Source organism: Poecilia reticulata, chromosome 16, assembly GCF_904066995.2.
Source record: "Poecilia reticulata chromosome 16, P_reticulata-male-v2, whole genome shotgun sequence".
Lineage (NCBI taxonomy): Eukaryota > Metazoa > Chordata > Actinopteri > Cyprinodontiformes > Poeciliidae > Poecilia > Poecilia reticulata.
The window spans coordinates 29,242,592-29,261,714 of record NC_088845.1 but is presented as its reverse complement, the minus strand read 5'-3'; the positions used below and the strand labels follow the sequence as shown (position 1 = coordinate 29,261,714).

The 19,123-nt window shown below is 38.9% G+C and overlaps 1 protein-coding gene across 44 annotated transcripts in view; it reads right to left on the bottom strand.

The window, feature by feature from the left end:
* Positions 1 to 19,123, bottom strand: part of rims2a (regulating synaptic membrane exocytosis 2a) — a 161,687-nt gene that overhangs the window by 35,056 nt on the left and 107,508 nt on the right. For 26 of the 44 annotated variants that reach the window (XM_017309469.2, XM_017309459.2, XM_017309471.2 and 23 more), the window contains 4 exons: positions 18,468 to 18,584; positions 13,094 to 13,279; positions 10,704 to 10,810; positions 3,350 to 3,382 (listed from right to left, as the gene is read on the bottom strand). In XM_017309469.2, coding sequence (XP_017164958.2) covers positions 3,350 to 3,382; positions 10,704 to 10,810; positions 13,094 to 13,279; positions 18,468 to 18,584 — 443 coding nt within the window. The remainder of the gene's footprint in view (positions 1 to 3,349; positions 3,383 to 10,703; positions 10,811 to 13,093; positions 13,280 to 18,467; positions 18,585 to 19,123) is intronic. The other 18 variants (XM_008431821.3, XM_017309480.2, XM_008431854.3 and 15 more) reach the window with 5 other exon arrangements.

The window sequence follows — 19,123 nt, the reverse complement described above, 5'->3', positions numbered from 1 at the left end:
AGAGAGGCAAGCTTCTGGTGAGCCATGATGAGACGGGTCAAAATGGAGAGAAGCTTAATGGTTGACTGGATTCACACACACATTCAACCTGTTCCACCTGAGCTGCAGCATATTCAAACTAAAATATTAAAATGCTAAAGTATGTCACAAAATATTGCTAGTTAATTCCTATGTATTTGCAAATCTCCAACTTAAACCATTTGCACAAGATTTTGCATATTTGATCCTCCTTTGACAAAAATAAAAATTTTTATATGGCAGGAGTAAATTAACAAACACATTAAAAATGTCTCATTTAGCTTATCCCAGCAATATCCTTAAACTGACGTTTGTTTCAATGTGCCTATTTATACTGCTGCTTGTGGTTTTATGGTCAAATGTCTTTTAAGCAGAATAGGTTCACAGAAAAAAAAAACCCTCCCACAAACTCTAAACGTCAATACAAAACTTTCCACTAGGACATCATCATCAGTTGTTCAGTCCCAAAATATTCCTGGAACGAAAACAGATGCATTCTTTCTGCAGCAGCTACACCTCCACCTACCCACTGCAGGCTTCGTCTCTACAGCTGCATCATCCGATGGCGTGATCCAATGAATGCAAACACACGCATTGTGCCATGCACATGAGCAATGAGGCTGAACATTCAGACACATACACACCGACAGAAAGATAAAAAGCAGAACAGATACGTTGAGATTGAGGTTTAAATAAAAGGGAACTCGTCTCTCTGTTAATTTAATTCTTTGTCACGTTTAGTAAGCATGTGCTTATTATCATTTTTCACAACCCACAGGACAGGGTTTTAGCTTTTATCAGCTGATAGATGTAGAGAAACAAAACGAGATGATGATTGTGACTGTAGCTGACTGGTTGGATATAAAAACAACAGCAAAAAAAAAAATAATAATAATCCAATAGTTTTACGGTCAGTGAACACACCACACCCAAGCATTAACAACACTCGGTGTCAAAGTTGTTATCGAGGGAAGAAGGATCAAAGTTAGCACAGAGGTGTAAACTACTTAAAAGAAAGCTGTTTTCATATGTTTAGAACTGTTGCTTTGGAGCAAGAAGGATTGTGTGTTCAGACTGGAATTGGACCCACAACCTTTGCGTGTGGGACTATCTCCCACATAAAACCAGTCGGCCATAAGGATGATCGGTCACTCTAAGCTGGAACCCAAAAGGAACCGTGGACGGACATGTGGGTGTAAACGTTTCAACACGTCTTTTGTATAATCAGACTGATACTGTGTGAAAGAGAACAGGACGTTCAGCAGGTAACAGGAAGGCTGAATGGAGCGCAGCACGAGTGTGTTAAATCAGAAAATGCATGTTTTCTGGACTCTTTCATTTGAAGGCAAGGATCTACGTTCTCTACAGGACAGACAGGAAATGCTGTTGTAGTGATGCTAGCTGCGCTAACTGTTCTTAACACCAATACGCTGTAATGAACTCAACTTAAAATAATTTTGTCTCTAGTTTACAACGATGGATGTTGCTTGAGTTCCACGTAGGGCTGGCCAATCTGACTGCAAAACAAGTCACAATATATTGGTTTCGTATCAGTCAGTATCGATAATTGTTTTTGTTTTTTTTCTTTTTAATATTTTAAATCCTACCAAACTGATGATGTGACTTTTCCTGTTTTATCCAGTTTCCTCTTGAGCTCATTTTCTCTTTTCACTCCACACTGCTGTTTTTGTATTTTTAAGCAACTAAGTTGATAAACAAGTGGTTGCTAGGTAACCACAGAGCGAGTGAGTTAGTAGATGGCACCAATCTTGTTTAGCTCAGAGAGGTTAAGCAGCTAAAAATCTTTCCACTGCCTACATCCTGCAGAATGCTGAATCAGAGCTCAGTGAACTTATTGAAATTTCTATTGATGTGTCTACCGCGATGTACATTGTCAATTTTTAAGCTCAAACCTATCCAGTATGGATAATTTATGATTTAGATTTTTTTTCTAGTTTCTTTTTCTAGCCTTTATGCTGTGAAGACTAGATAAAACTATTTGAGTTCTGCTTTGTTTTCCAACTTGATAGAATCAACTAAATATTTTTTGTCAAATGAAAACCTTGGAAAAACCCAACAAAAACTTGGAAATCTTTCTTTAGAGAATATCTTTTGTATACGCGGCATTCCATTGTAATGTTAGATACAGTAAACTGTGTCATGTTGGCTAAACATTTAAACTGCTTTTACAATGTTTTGATTCATCTGATGAAATGTATTTCTGAAGGATTATCTTTGCATTCATAGTTCTTTGTAAGATGTAAAAAGATTCTCATGTGTGAACAAATAATTCACATGAGAAATCTGAGACCAACGTCAAAATAAACAACAAAAAACGTAGCATCTTAAAGGTTTTTAAATGCCATCATCAAGCTACCACCTAATTGTGAAAGAGAACAGGAAGCAGGAACAGTCTTATAAAAAGAGCTGCATTTCCATTAACCCCAGAAATGCATAAACTGAAATGACGGAAATAAATAACCTTAATGGAAACACACCAATATTCAAAAACTCATTTTTTTTTGCTAAAATATTTTTTGCGCTAGTATAAGGTAGTTTTTCAACCATATCAAAATAGATGTATTTTGCAAATTTCACGAGTTAACAGCCAGATGTTTGGAGGGGGGGCTGGAGGGGGGGGTTGGACAATGTGGCTCCACCAGAGCTCTCACAGCTTAACAACTCATAAAAAGTTGTGTTGAATCTATAGCTCTTCCGTAAAATCGGCCACTACAATTTCTCCAAAATGGCGCATACGTAGTCGCTCCCAAGTACAAGGAGCTTGTTGCTCCAACGCCTGAATAAGATGCAGACGTCTCCTCTGATGGCTGATAAATGATGGATGAATTATAAATATAACTCATGTAACCGTTCACATCTGTCGCTGACATGACTGCTAATAACTTATCGCCTGAGCAAGCTTATTCACGTGTGATTTTAATTGAATTTCTTAGGGTTAGGGTAGGGTTAGGGTAGGAATGTTTCCACCTAGGGTGGAAACATCGGAATTGTGAAATTATGTTTTTTCAACATCAGCAGAATATCGACAAGCATTTGCGCACATATGTAATGGAAACACAGTTAGTGTCTGCTGTAATGAAACAGCTCTGGAAACACTTGCTATCGTTGAGCCCAGAAAATAAAGTTACAGACACGACAGAAGCTGGAAGCGCCATCAGGGCAACTAAAAGAGTGCAAGAGAATGGAGTCAAGCAAAGCGCGGACAGAGTAGACGGCTGGGATGAGGGGAGGCGGATGGGGGTCTGGGGAGGAGGGTAGGGTTGGGCGGGCAAGAAAGGAAGAGGAAGCAGCAGAAGAAGAGGGGACAGACCTGAGTTCGTCCAACTTGGTGAGTCCGTGTCTTCTGGGTTTACATCACAAAATGGACAGACACAGACAGAGGAGAGGAACATGGATGTAAGAGGATGCACAAAGGGTAAAAAAGGGAGGGGTGCCAAGTTGGAGGAGGACAGTGTGCGTGAGTGTGTGTGTGTGTGTGTTTGTAGAGGGGTGGGTGATGCCATCATTGAATGTGTCAGGTTTGAAGAGTTAGAATGAGAGGGAAGTGGAGGAGGGTCGGGGAGGAAGATGGGGTTTGGTGGTGGAGGGCGGGGAGGGCACAACACAACACAACAACAATACAACACAACATTGACAAAACAGCAAACACAGAGGACACAAACAAAATTCATCACATTCTCCAACAACACACAAACTCCACCATGGGCGTTGTGGGAAGTCGAAACAGAGCAAGAAGGTGCAAGACTGGGAGAGGCTAAGGCAGAGGCCAAGAGTTTAGTCATTAGAAACTGAAGAGGGGAAGGAAATCTGGGGGGGAAAAAAGAGCTGAAACAGGAAAGAGATGTTAATGGATCAAACCTGACAAAAACTGGAGAGCGAGAGAAACAGAGAGAGGAGAAGGAGTAAAGGAAGAAGTGGATGTCGCTTCTTGTGGGGAGAGACAGCCTGGAAAAGTAACAGAAAAGAAAAAAAAAACACAGCAGGAACTAAAGAGACTGAGCAGCGAGTGCACAAAAAGAAAAAACAGCCAACTCCTTCAGCTGGTGTCTCACCAGAAAGAAAAAGGAAAAGAAGGTGAAATTGGTAAAATGTCACCTTGTAGCAAAGTAGAAGGCAGGTGTATGTGTTAAGATGTAAACACATTGACAAGCAGACGCATGCAGAAGTCATCCGGTTTGTTTCAGGAAATTATGTTACGCAACAGCAGTAAGTTCCTGTTCCAAGGCATTTCACTCTCTCTCTGATATATTTATGCGGAATTCATAATCATATTTTTCTTCCCCTTTATGTTATTAATAACTTTGCAGCCTGCTAGAACTGACTTTTTATTTCTACAAACTGAACTGAACCCTCCAGTTCACTAGCAGCAGTCATGATTCTGAAAACAGGAACCCGTTAGCATGCAGGACGTTAGCACATGAGCTACCACCGCTCCACGTGTGACCGCTTCCCCTCGGAGTCGTTCTGACCCCTTTACCACGCAACCTTCATTCCTGATCTGAAGCAGCGCTCACATCACAACTCATTTTTCAAACCACCTTCCAGCAAAATTAGCATTTTGATTCTTTAATACCCAATTAATGCCTTTTTAATGAAGTGGAGCATGAATAAAAAGGCAATCAGAGACAGGTGACTCATTAGCTTTCATCTCTTTGTGACGACCAGCATCATCAAATTAAGAGTGGAATGAGAGCAAGAACAAAAACGATGTTGTGTTGCTGACCAAGAGACCTGAGATAAAAACGAGTCTGTTTAAGAAACACACACATGTTTGCGTGGTTATCTTTGTGGGGACTTTCCATTGACTTCCATTCATTTCTACAGCCTAAACGAAGGTTGGGCAATCCTGGTCCTCAAGGGCTGGTGTCCTGCAACTCTTAGATGTCTCCCTGGTACAACGCATTTGAATCCAACAGCTGAATCACCTCCTAAGTGCGGTCAAGTTCTCCAGAGTCCTGCTAACGACCTCATTATTTGACTCAGGTGTGTTGAAGTAGAGATGCATCTAAAAGTTGCAGGAGACCGGCCCTGGAGGCCTGGAGTTGCCCACCCCTGGCCTAAACCTTACCCTTACCGGCATCCTGCATGTTTTAGTTCTCTCCCTGGTTTAGCACACCTGCATCAAATGATGGCTCATTAGAGGCCTATGGAGAACATTGACTTACTGAGGAGGTTGTTACTATCAATAGGGAGAGAACGAAAACATGCAGGATGCCGGCCCTCGAGGACTGACTTTGGGCATCCCTGCCCTAATCCTAACCCTAACCCTAACCTTACACAAAACTCAATTCACACTTTAGTCCTAAATCTGACCCCTGACCCAAAAACTGTGTTTCTCCTTGTGGGGGACTAGGCTTCAGTCCCACAACATAGTATGTGTCAGGAAAATCGTCCCCACAAGGTCTTACAAACAAACACGCACACCAAAAAAAAAAAAAAAAAAAAAGACACAGTTACAGATAAATAATGAACAAAATTATATTCACTGGCAATAACTTGAAATGTAAAAAGATTGACTCTCTATATATCACTTAGGAACACAACAACAGTCAGTTATCTACATATAACAGACAATATTCAGCTGATAGAACATTCAGAACGTCCCACACATAAAGCCAACCAGCCAGCCGGTAAGTTTGATCACAAAATGTTTTTATTTCTGAGCTGACAGCACGGGTCTCTGTTGAACATGAAAAAAAAGCATTGCAATTTGATTTCATTTTAGGGTTCAAGCTTCTAAAATGGTACAAATGTTGCTTTTCACTCTGTCAAATTGTATAAAATTGTATCTATTTATGCAAGAAAGTTAATTAAAAAGCTTTTAACTTTAGAGGCTTTGATGTCATTCATTATTCTCCTGCTTTGTCTGATAAAATGTGACAGTTTCTACAATCTAAAGGACCGTAGCATAAAGAATAAAAATCAATGGAATCTGGAGGACACGTTGTATTAGCAAAGAGAAAAAGAGACTTAGTTCAAAGGTTAATGAAGATGTGATTCTTTGGAAGTACAATGCAGCATACACAGAACGTCAAGACAGGAGGATGTCACACAAATCCAGCATAGGAAAACCGGAACAAAAGAGAAAAGCTATGCCTAATATGTCTTTAAATAAATCTTATGAAATGGAGCCACTAGTTGGTTTTATTCACACTGTGGAAAGACACACACACACACACACGCACGCACGCACGCGCACGCACACACACACACACACACACACACACACACACACACACACACACACGCACGCACGCACGCGCACGCACACATTGAATTGATATCCGTTAATGTTTCATTCATTTCAAAAGCCCAACCCTGACCTGAAACTGAAAACAGGACTTCTTCCTATGGGGCCTGCACTGTGGGCCCCATAGGACACACATACACACATACACACGCACGCGCACACGTAAGAGAACAGTAAAAATTGTTTGTTGCTATTGTTTTACATTATGAGTACAAGAACAGCAATAACATGCAGTACGCCCTGTTCTCCAGCAGAGAACAGCACTTTAGAAGGCTAGAATGCTTTACATTAAATATAAAAGCTTATGCTTTATATTTAATTATGTTTTTTAAAAGTTACTAAATTTGAAAGTTAAAAGTTATAACAGCAATGTCTTCCTTAATAGTGTGTCAAAAGAAAACGTCTAACACTAGTAACCTTTAACAGAAGCTCCTGTGTGTTTACTGATCCATCATTTCTTTATTTTACTAAACAACACACTGATGAACCTGCTTCAACTTCTGCTGAGATACTATATCCTTTTCAGCGTGATTTGGCTGGACTATTTACACCATTGTATGACTGACAATCAAAAATTGATAGTGTCATTTAAAGCAGCACACATTCACTCTCAAACCCACCAACCTGCGTCAGTGAGGGAGGGGTGTGGCTGAGACCCTCCGTCAGACAAAGAGCCATTCAGCCCTCGCTGCTGGTCCTCCCATGTCACCTCTATGGGAAATACACACACACATACACTCACTGGAGGACAGAGAGCCCCAGATTGTCTTGGAGAATTTTTTTTGTACTTTATGTGAGGAAAAATTGTAGAATTGAGTTGTAACATGCAAAAAGATAAGCAAGTAAAAAATAAACACCAGGAGCAGCAAGAAAGAGAAAAAGGCTGAAAGCAGCGACAGCTCCTGCTTAAAGATTGAGAGGATGCTGCCATCTGCTGGCCAGCTGAGAAAACTGTCTCTGATTATTCTAAAAGATTCTGCTTCATCTTTTAGTTGATGTTTTCCTGCAGCAAAGCAGGAAAACAAAAAATACTAAAGATCTTTTGTATATTTTGTACTTTTACCAGATTTGTTGTAGCTGCAAAAAAATTTAAAACATTGTCCTTGAATTGATAGCACTCAAGAAAGAGTTCCAATCTTATTAAATACTTAAAAAATATGGGCATATGTTTGATAATAATTGTTATTCAAGGTAGAAATGATTGTTAGAGCTGGGTAAAATAACTTAGCATTAGCATTAAGGTTGGGTTAGATATTGGAGGATGTATTGAAGGTAGAAGAGGGCATGCTAGCTAGAAATCACAACAAATGTAATAATATTAGATACACATGTATCTCTAATTTGTTCAGGTTACTTAAGACATACAGGGATTCATTTGTTCAATCCAAGAAGAGCAAACAAAACAAAGTTAAAGGAACATAGAAATGTGCAAAACTAATAAGACTAAAACAAATCACAGTAAGTAGATGTCGAGAATAGAGGTGTAACAAGATCTCACTTAAAAAAAAAAAAGTATATTTCTTATGAAAAAAAAGACTGGACTGAGAAGCTCAAACTAGTTTCTGCCACCAGGTAAGTTTGAAACTCTGACAGCAACAATATGGCAGATATGAGAAGGATTGGTAATAACAGTGAAAACGCTGCAGCTGGTTCATTTGTTAGATATTGATGACAGATTTTTTTTTTTTGTAAAAACTGCACCGCATTTAATTATCTCTGTTTTACTACCTAAAAGTTTTACAATGATCCAATCCGATATGTAATGTATTTCTCCTGTTATTTGTAACCAGGTTATCTATTTGTATTACCTTTTTCATTTAAGTCTCTAAATCACCAGAATTTGTACAACTTTACATTTTCTGTCTGTCTGATGACATTGTTTTAAAATATTAAATCAGATCATTTGAATAGTTACAAAATACTTGAGTGGCATTTTTTTTTTTTTGAAATACTTGACTCTTACTTGGGTGATTTCTTAGACGGTTAGTTTTAACTTTTACATGAGTAAAACATGCTTAAGTAGTGTAATTCATATGTGAATACAGTTTTTGGGTATTCTACTCACCTCTGGGAAATGAACACAAACTTCAATGTCCCAAACAAATAAAAATTTTTTTTTTTTTAGTAAAATGAAAAAAAAACTAGATTATTGTTTTATCCCAAAATACTGCTAAACTCATGTTTGGGCTTGCTCTTCTGAACCTAAAACTGATGTGTTGTTACACCTTTAATCACGAGCTGGACAGGAGGCAGGAGAACAGGAGATTCCACAGCAAACCCAAAGCGTCACTGCATTCAGAGGACTTGCCTTTCCTTCCGTTTACAGGGGGACCTTGGGGTTTTTCTTCGCTGTTAGCAGCTAGGAACAGATCGACGCTCGTCAGACAATGAGGCCATGAAACTTTGAAGCAATGTAGAGCATCGTCCCACAGATCAGATCACAAACACACCACTGACCAAGAGACTGTTTGCTTTAACTTTGAACGATACTTTGTTGAGTTATGCGCGCTGCAGAGTTTATGCTGTGGAGCTAAATTGAGGCCATGAAGTTTGTTCAAAAGAGAAATAATAATAATAAAAAAACCAAAATAATAATTTAACAAAATGTATAAAACTGGAAAATATTTTGAAACAGAAAGTTTCTGAAAGTAGTTTTGAACAATTTTTCTGTTTGTTTTTTTTTTTTCCAGTTTTAATTTGTTTAAACTCTATGGCCCCAATTTAGCTCCATAACTTCAGGAAGTGTCTAAATTCATGGATAAGAGTTTGCTGAACATAACAGATTTAGAAGGAAGAAACGAGATTTTATAAATTTATTAAGTTGGAGCCTGTAAACTCTGCCTTCTCATCTAATCCAAAGAGTGCATCTAGATACATTTTTGAGGGTAACACTTAAAAAAAAACAACCTGTATCATAAAAAAGCAAGAATCCACTGGACTGATGGGACAATGTGCCAGTTTGCAACCATGCCAGTGAAGGCTGTTGATGATTTCTGATTGCTTGATAAATTGTTTAGTGTTTTCTTTTTTGATTTTTTTAAAGTCTGTCCCAATTAGCTAGTTCAGTTAGCACTGTTATGGCCTCAGTCAACAAAGCAAACAGAACACATAAACAGATGGGCGAGTAGGAAGTAGGAACTGTGGGGAACCCACGTCTCTGCCAACATTCACATCATTCATTCAAGCTTATGGGTGAATGTACTGAAACCACCAACAGTGCATATTAATCCCCTAAAACAGACATTACCCGCTTTGTAAGTTCTTTTCGTTAATAGTATTGTACATAATTGACCCAAATGGTTTTTATTGCAAAAGGAACTCCCCTTTAGAGCAGGTTTATGTGGAAGGTAACACACCTGGAGGAACACTGAGGGCTTCAGCTGCCCTGCTCTCCGGTCCTGCTCCCTCCGTTCCTGCTGCCTCTTCAGCTGGCACGTAAAGTTTAAAGAAAATTATTCACTTTTTAATTATAACGAGAAGCAGCTGAACTTCCAACCACAGCTGGTAAGGACGGGCACACTTCATTAAGATCATAGCTTCTCCATAAGAAGGAAGGAAGGAAGGCTAAGTTACCTCAGATCAGGTAACTTAACCAGTTGACATTAAGCTTCATTGGAAAATGTCCTTTTTATAGAAATATTTCCCAACTACAGAAGTACAGCTGGTTTAAGACAGAAAGACACAGAAGGAAAGTAAGGAATAAAGAAAGTGAAAATGACTCAAGTAGACACTGGTAGACCTAGAGAACTTAAGGAAAGCCCCCGTGGATTCGCAACGTTCTCTAAAAAGACTCAACCCTACATCTATTTTTCTTTCAATTTGTCCAATTCCTTCCCCAGAGGTCATGCAAAGCTAAAGAACTTCATGTTTTTTGTGCATATAGAATTACTAATAATTTACATTGATGAAACGTCCGAGCAGCAAAAAGAGTCGATAGTCCACACAAAGACAGTCAAATGAGCTCAGATACGGGCTTTATGAAGAACCTGCAGGATCCAGATGGACCAGGAGGTCAGAAACAAATGAAGACGAGGCAAGCTGAGGGTGCGAAGACATGAGGCATCGCAGACCAGGTTTGAGTTTTCACAGAGAAATACAACTCAACCAAAATGTTCTGCCTGATAGACTACAAAAAACCACAAACCAGATACAAACCTTCATTTGACTGTGTTCCTTCAATTCCGTCTTCTGAGAGAGAAACGGAAATAAACCAAATGAAGGTGGATTGTGTTGTCACCAGAAAACAGAAACGCATCAATCAAACCACACGTGGAAACAACTCTGTAGACAAATAATCTCACATTTTTACGTCAAAACGTGAATGTCAGGAGACCATTCCTAGGACCCAAACAGCGGAATCATCGAGTGCTTCGAGTAACAAAGCAGCATGGTTAGCTAACGTCTAGTGACTTACTTCTATCTGTTCCTGGGGGTGGAAGCTGTGGGAGTTGGCGCCCTCGTCTACTGGACATGGGAGTACTGGAGGGACTGGTCTGGACAGATCCACTGCGAGGATGTGCCCTGAGTGACAAAAAGACACCAGCATGAAGCAGAAGAAGAGAGAAGGTGGAAGATGTGGGGCGAGGCCATGTTGCACCCACATCACAGATTTACAGCAAAAACACCTTCTTTTTGTTAGGTCATGCCACTATAGCAGTGGTGGAATATGATTTTATTTTTGGTCAATAATTCATTTGGACCATTGTCAAATGACACTGAATAATATTTAGAGGTCATTCAGACTCATCAGTGTGGAGGATGATTAGGGCCACTGAAAAAAAAAGAATAATTTTGACTTTTTTCTCATAATTTGGACAGTAAAACTCAGAATTCTAACTTTTTTTCAGAATTAGACTTTAATCTTCTGAGATCAAGAGTCAGAATTCTGAGTGGAAAAAAACGTCAGAATTAAAGTCAGACTTTTTTTTTTCTTATTGGCACTAATCCTCTTCTGTACATCACTGGTGTTACAAGAGAAGGAGACAATTTTAACCCTTCAATTCACTCTCACTCTCCGGGTTTTGAACAGATGTGGGTTTTGAACAGATGACATTTTGGCACATGATATGGAGGCTGATGGTCACATCAACTGCAGGGAGCTGATCTGCAATAAAAGACGCTCGGTGTGAGACGAATGCATGTACAGTCGACTCATCGGGCTGCAGGGAGAAAAGAGTTCAATGCAGATCCAGCGGACCAGTGCGACCATGCGTTCAAACCGTTTCTCAACAGCTTGAAATCAAACGTAAATTAAATAAAAAACAAAAACAAAACCAAAAAAAAAACCACAATGCCATCGCAAGGATAACCAGCATCAGTTGATGTTAATAATGAAATCAAAGTAAAAAATATTACCCTCATCACTGCTATACTCACAAGTGTATGAGCAGTGTGGTGGAAATAATAATAATGATAATAATAAAAAAAGAGGTAGCAAGCTATCTAATGGGGTTAGGATTAATGTGCCTGAGTTATGTGTAAAGAAAATACAGAACATCCACAGTGCTGTTAGGAAATAAAGAGGGGAAAAGTGGCCAAGTGGGTTTTGAGGATGGGGGGGGGGGGTTGCTGAGGGAACGGGTAATGGAGTGAATTGGGGTGAGGAGGGTGAGGTAAAGTAAGGCAGGGGGCATTAGGAGAAGGACTGGAGGTGTTTTTAGTTGGGAAGCAGGGTTGGTTGTTCATACAGTATGAGTTAGTCAGGAATAGGTTGGGTACGAGCTTCAGGGAACAAGTCTCTAAGGCTGCGCTAGATTTGAGCTGCACAAACATTTTAACAGAGGTTGAGCAACGCTGGAGGACGAGACAAAAAAAATCTTGGTTGATTTAAAGGGACAGTGTTACGTAAAATGGACTTTTCTGAGCTTTGCATAATATGTTGTAATGCTATTTTCTCATCAAAAACATACCTGGAGAATTGATTAGATTTTTTCATGCATGTTTGAGCAATCCTTTCAATCTCCATGGCGACCATTCAAGTTGCACAAAACGTTTGGGTAGACTTAGCTCCGCCTTCGAGCTGCAGTTCCTCCTCCAAACCTTTGCATCACAGAGCAGCTCTCCTCTGTGACTCGTTCACTTAGCTCCTTCAGACTAGCCAGCAGCAGTTAGCAAACATCTGGTGGAACTGCACATCGGCTGAGCTTACTATAGAAGCTACTTCTTAGTGCAATACTGGTAAAAACATTATTAAAGGGTTAATAAAGAAGCCATGTTGTGCTGACTTTCTGAAAGTGTAGTGTCGGAAAGAGCAGGACTTTCTTAAAGCGATAGAGGTCCAGTTTCAATTTTAAATTACTTAGTCACATTTCTTTATGTGAACTGAAGGTAACATATTTACTGAATTGTGCTATAAAATGACACTACGTGGCTGAAAAATACATAGCACTGCCCCTTTAAAGCTCAAAATGATGGTATAGAACTAAAACATTCTGCAAATCGGTAAAATCGAGTTGAATTATCAAAGTATTCTGCTGGAAAAACACAGAATACCATGGGAAATCACATGAGACTGCTGCCTATTTAATTTCACACACTCATCCAATCTCCTATATACAGTAAACACATACAGACCCTCACATTATAAAAATTTTCTATTGCTAACATCCCAGTGTTAGCTAATCAAACTCAAGTTTGTCGATTTTTGATTTAGGTGGCAAAACAGAAATCTACTTTTAAAATTTCTATTGTTGTTTTTTTTTACCCCCTCCAGTACAGCGCCGACTCTGGAAAATGACTGAGTAGCCAAAACCTACAGCTAGTTGCTAAGTCTTTTTTCGCTAGCCTCTCCACTCTGGATCACACCTCGTCATGGCAGGGGAGGGGGGCGCGGACCTCCCGGACGGCAGAGACGGCATCGACCTCATGAGGGAAGAGTCGTGGGGACGTTCGGTGGAGCGCGAGCGGGACGAGAGGCGTTCTATAGTGGGCCGCTGGTCTGCCGAGCGGGACCTGCTGTGAAACTCGTGTCTATCCATGGCTCCGTGGTTCCTACAGAGGTTGTTGAGAAACAGGCAGGCACTCAGTGTGACTCCAGCTGGGCTGGGACAGAAAGCTGGATTAGAAGAAGGCATGGTGAGTACGGAAAATGTTCGCTCCCTCTGTGTATGTTGGAGTGCAGGTTTGTACATTTATTATGACTTTGAATAGTCACTAAGCTTTTTTTTTTTTTTCCTTAAATAGGAAATTGGATCTGGAATGTGTTTGTTTTTTTCTCTTAATTATGAAAAATACACCAACAATGAAGTACATATGTCTTCATTACATCATTTGTTTTCATTTGGAGGTTTGTATTTCTAATGTTCATATTTAACATATGCGATTTATTTATTTATTGTGCCAACATTTTTTTGTAACTTTACCTGGGTAAGTATGTGTAAAAAGCCTTAAACTAAATTAATATGTTATTACAGCTTATCTTTGCACTGAAAGTGAAAAAAAACACACTTAAAGCTAGGTAACTTTTATTATATTTCTTTTTTCATATTTGATCAAACTTGAGGGGAATGGTGTGAACAGAGCATACACGAGTTTGTTTGACAGCGCTGAGACCCTCCTCCTGGCTCTGATTGGTCGATTCCGACTGGGAGCGGAGTGTTTCTGAAGATGGCAGCAGGACCACAGGAAAAAGGTGGAGGAGTTTGATTCTTTCACACATTATCTGTCTCATATTCTACTGTCAGAACATGGTGGCAGTTTTAGCAAATCTGTAAAAAATTATAAAAGTCACCTACTGCAACTCTAATGCTGAAAACATTAGAGTTGGGGGGTGGGAGGGGAAAATCCCATTTAAGAAATAACTTGCTTTAAATCTAATCACTTGTGGCACAATTATGATTGCTGTTGCCAAGACGACATTTCACAAGACTGGAGCGCAGAGAGAGATATTTTGACTCTCGTCGTACAATCTAGATCATTTACAGTCCTGGGTAGTTGAACAATTTTTCTTCCCCATAACATTTATTCCTGAGGAGCATGGCCAGGGAAGAACCCTGATTTAGTCACATTTTTAGGATAATTTTCCAGTGTAAAACCCATCGACAACGCATTTTTAACCAAGTCCACCAAGGATTCTTTTTTAATTTTGTTTAATTTAATTTAATTATTTCTGTCCTCCTGCATCATTTCAAGCATACCCTACGCATCAGATTCTTTACCAAAAATATTCTGGTATTTCAAAGAGTTCATGACGCCGTTAGCTGTAGCCAGGTTCCCGGAGCTTTTGGAGGAGAAACACAGCCACAGTGTCACAGAGCCTCCGCATAACTTAACAGTGGACATGAGACGCTTTCATATTGAGCCTTTTGTTTCACTCCGAACCCGCCTGGAGAGTTTAGTGGTGCTAAATATCAATCTTAGTCTCACTTGACCGAAGCATATGGTTCCAGTTAAAACTCTGTATGTTTATGTTTGTGACATTAGGTCAGAAAATGTTTTTTCCCTGGCACAGTCATGTGTGTTTTTAAGGGCTCGTTATGTGCATCGCTATTTGAGCCAGCAGGATTGATTTTTCTAGCATTAAATTATGTCACTGGAATAACAGTTTAATTTATTTTATGGCTTTTTACCGGAAGTGTAAATTCATTTGTTCATATGAGTGTTTAAATTGAGAAATTATTCAGAAACCATCCAAAAACGGGATGCAAAATGTTACTGTCATATTTCCTAATAATAATAATAATAATAATAATAATAATAATAATAATAATAAAACAGTAATGCATGCACAGTAGATAACTGTCTTAACAAACCAATATGCTTTTTGTTTGGTCAGCTAACAAGCCTCTTTTTGTAAAGTTTTTTTTTTTTTTTTTACATTTTCCTGCTATTTGTTAATTTTATGGTTGACTTTATGAATTCATTGTAGTCAGAAAGACCTAAACTGAAAGAACAGCCATGCGATATGCATTTTTTTTCACCTAAAGTGTGAGATGTTAAGTAAAATGTGGCGTGTAAGTTGGAATTTGCTTTTGATGCATTTATTACTCTAAAACATTTGTGTTACAATCATGGCACAGTGTGAAGGAGGGAAAATATTGTCCTGGGAAGCTAGAAGGAAAGAGACGGTGAGGTTTCACATTTTGTTAAAGAAGCTACACACAGTGCAGACGTGTTTCATTAACCGTTACAAACAGGAAAAAAGAAAGGGAGTAAACTGAGAGCACGCGTGAAAGTAGTGCACAAAAAAACATAATCACAGTCTAAAAACGGAAAATGTTGTATGGAGGTTAGAGCATGCACGTTGTTTGATACTTGAACAGAATTTACCTGCTTTTTATCAAAGATCCAAAAACATCAGAGTTGAACTCCATTAGAACAAAATGGATCAACATGAACCTTTGTACTCATGTTTACAGAAAACTCAGTTTGTCTCAGATTCGTTTTTATGGTTATTAAATTGAACAGAAAAGAGTTAAATTCTATCAAACTATAACCCAGAATTTTGAAACACATATCTTAAAAAAAAGAAATGAAACAATGTATTCTATTTTCCTTTTCGTGTCAAAACCTCCAGCTGATGGTTGAGTCAGGCAGTTCAGTTGTCCAGTAGAGGAGATGTCCTTTCAGATTACAACAGGTAGAAAACAACATCTTAGTGGTTACCATGGTGATACAACATCCAGAAAATACATTTAGCCACTTTTAATTCCTCCAACCACTGCTGGGGTCTTTTAGTTTTCTGGCTTTGGAATATTTGTGTTCCCATGTGTCGGTATAGACCGCCTCAAACTCGTAACACAATTACACTGCATGGCTCAAAAAGAGGGCATGTGCCACAAAGCTCAAATGTTTCTTGATATCCATAATTTCATTTATATTGCACAGAATGTAGCATATGCAATTCCTATAAAAAGTATTCACCTTGGATATTTTTTAAATTGCTTTTACAAGTCAATCACGTTACACAAAGCAAAAAAAAAACACTTTTTTACAAAGAAATAAAAAAAAAACAAAAAAAACATCAAACAACAAAAAAAACGGATTACCTTTTTATTTTTCAGTATTCCGTAGAAATTAGTTTTCATTTTTACATTAAATTCTTGTTTTTTATTGAAAAAATGTAAAAAAATAAATAAAGTCAAACTGTGTCCTGACTGATTTGTAAAAGCAATGACAGGTGAATCATCTTATAGGCACTGCATGACGTACGCAGTTCTAATGAGACGTTCACACACCGTAGCCATTAGGAAAAACGTCTTATTAACAGTTTTTTATTCATGTTTGCCAGAAAATACAAACGTATAAAAGCAGCTCCCACTAATTTCAGCTCCATTAGCAGGTCAGCCAAATATTTTTTGCAGCCATTGACAAAGCCTCTGGCATAAATCTGACCAAATACCTCCTCAATCCTCTTGGCAGAATTGGATAAAATTGAATATATTTGGACTAGTTATCTGTTTTTGTTTTGTTTTGTTTTTTCTGGTATAGTCCGCACATTTTCAACAAGGTCAGGATCATTTGAGAAGCTTAACACTAGTCTGCTTAATCTATTTAAAAACAGTTTTGATGCATGTCCAAGCCACTGGAACATCTGTGTCAGTCTCCACAGTTTTGCAGCTGCCTACACAAATAATACAAATATAGAGAGAAATCATTTTATGGCCTTGAAATTTCTCCATATATATATATATATATATATATATATATATATATATATATATATATATATATATATATATATATATATATATAATTTTCTTTCTACTTCGCCATTGTATACCACTTTGTGTTGGTCTTTCACATAAAATTCTTATTTTACATATTTATGTTTGTTTGACAAAATATGGGAAAGTTCAATGAAGTGTGAATACTTTTGCAAGCCGCCAAACTTCCCAGAGAGCAACAGAGATGGACTTGTTGTTCTTTCTCCAACCTGACCTCTAATTAGCAGCTCATTGGCTGAGAGTTGGGCAAACGTTTCTGCCCAAGTTCTGCCCAGCAGGAATACGATTCTGGTTGGATAAAGAATCGGAACATTAAGCTTCGGTGTCCATCCTAATAAAAGTTTGTCAATTTTGCTGAAAAGCTGCGTCTGCGCTGCGATACAAACCTGTTTACATGAACTCTACCAACACTGACTATAAGAGAGGTGAAACGTTTAGACAAAAATCACGTCAGGGTCTCGTTAATGGTTTCTCTGCAACTTGCCAAGAGACATTTTAATTCAAATTCAAATTCAAAAATACTTTATTGATCCCAAAGAGAAATTAAATGTTGCTGCAACTCATATTAATTCAAATTAATAATTTAATGGAAACTTATTGAGCCTACACATATCACTTTGATCTGATGTGGACTAAAGAGAATCCACAATAAGTTGAAAACTGTACACCTAACAACTGGTAAAAAAAAAAAAGTGATATTTTGAATGGTATAAATTTTAAAACAAAAAAAGCTGAACTCTCAAATTAGCATGACATTCCTGCTGATTGTGTTTGTGTAGATGCTTCTGCTCTAAACTGTACGTACAGGCTGAGCTTGTAGTAAAGAAAAGCTTGTTATTAAGGATAGTTTGTTGTATTTCTACAATTACACACATCCTCATAGGCAAAAAAACAGGCGACTTCAGCCACTTGAAGCCTTTCCGTAAAGTAAAGGATAATGTATATTCTTGACTTTCAAGTAATTTTCCAGGACATTGACAATGTTCTTAGATATGCCTGGACATCAGGACAGCATCACAGAAAAAAACAAAAAAAGGCAAATTTAGAGTAATGCGTTTTAACGATGCCAAACTTTAGTTGAATGAAAAACTGCTGCCAACAGCATAGAAAGGATGAGACAAAAAAAACTCCACATCACTGGGCTGACATAGAGTGCTGCTGTCGGCATGATGGAAAATGGACAAAGAAACGACACCATCAAAAACAACAACAGTAAAGTATTGGCCAGCAGTTAACTACACAACCAGCGAAACGGCACAGACACCAGCAGCGCCACGAGCTCGGAGTCTCCACACACACAGGCAGTTGTGCAGACGTGTTTTCACAACTGCTTGACTCCACAGCTGTGATGACTTTAAAAAAAAAAAAAAAACGATATCAGAGAAGATATCATTTCCAGTCATCACTCTCACGGTGACAAAAAAAATAAAATAAATAAAATCACAGACGAACGAGGTACGACTCGAGGAGACCACAACATGATGCACAGATGTTGTGGTGGTACACTTCAATACCTCTGGTGGGCAAAGTTGGAGGAGTAGGCGCCCTCTGAATAGGCACGGGTCATCCGAGTGGAACGCAGTAACCTGACTGCTTCCTCTCTGCAGATTGGGTACACGCCGTGGTTGCGGCTGGCAAAAAAATACGGTATAAAATAAGCGTTCAATTTAGTTTTTTCCCCCCCCCTTCTACGCACACAGCTGGTGATATCATACATTACTTATGGATTTCCATTAGAGACATCAGTCAAAAACTGCAGGTTGATCCGATTACACGGATAGAGAATCTCTTCTGGGGGAACCCCCTCTACTGGACAAAACACCACAGGCGCACTTTCACAACCTTCGTTTTTACTGACGACGGCGTGCAGGAAAACGCCCCACAGTGTGAGTGTCAAGTGTGAAACAACCAAATAAAAGCAGGAGGCACCTTAAGGGTTGTGGGTGGAGAACTAAGAGAGGATGTGTCGAGATGAGGCTACATGCAAACTCAGACAAAAGTATACCTGAGGTCCCTTTGAGGATCGCCAGCAGGCTGAGTGTGTCTGGTTCGAGGTAAGGTGAGAAAATGGCTGCAGACACATGGAGGGAGGAAAGAAGACAGAGATGAGATGGATCGGACATGGTGAGGAGGAAGAGGAGAGGCGACGATGAAGGCAGAAGGAAAGAGG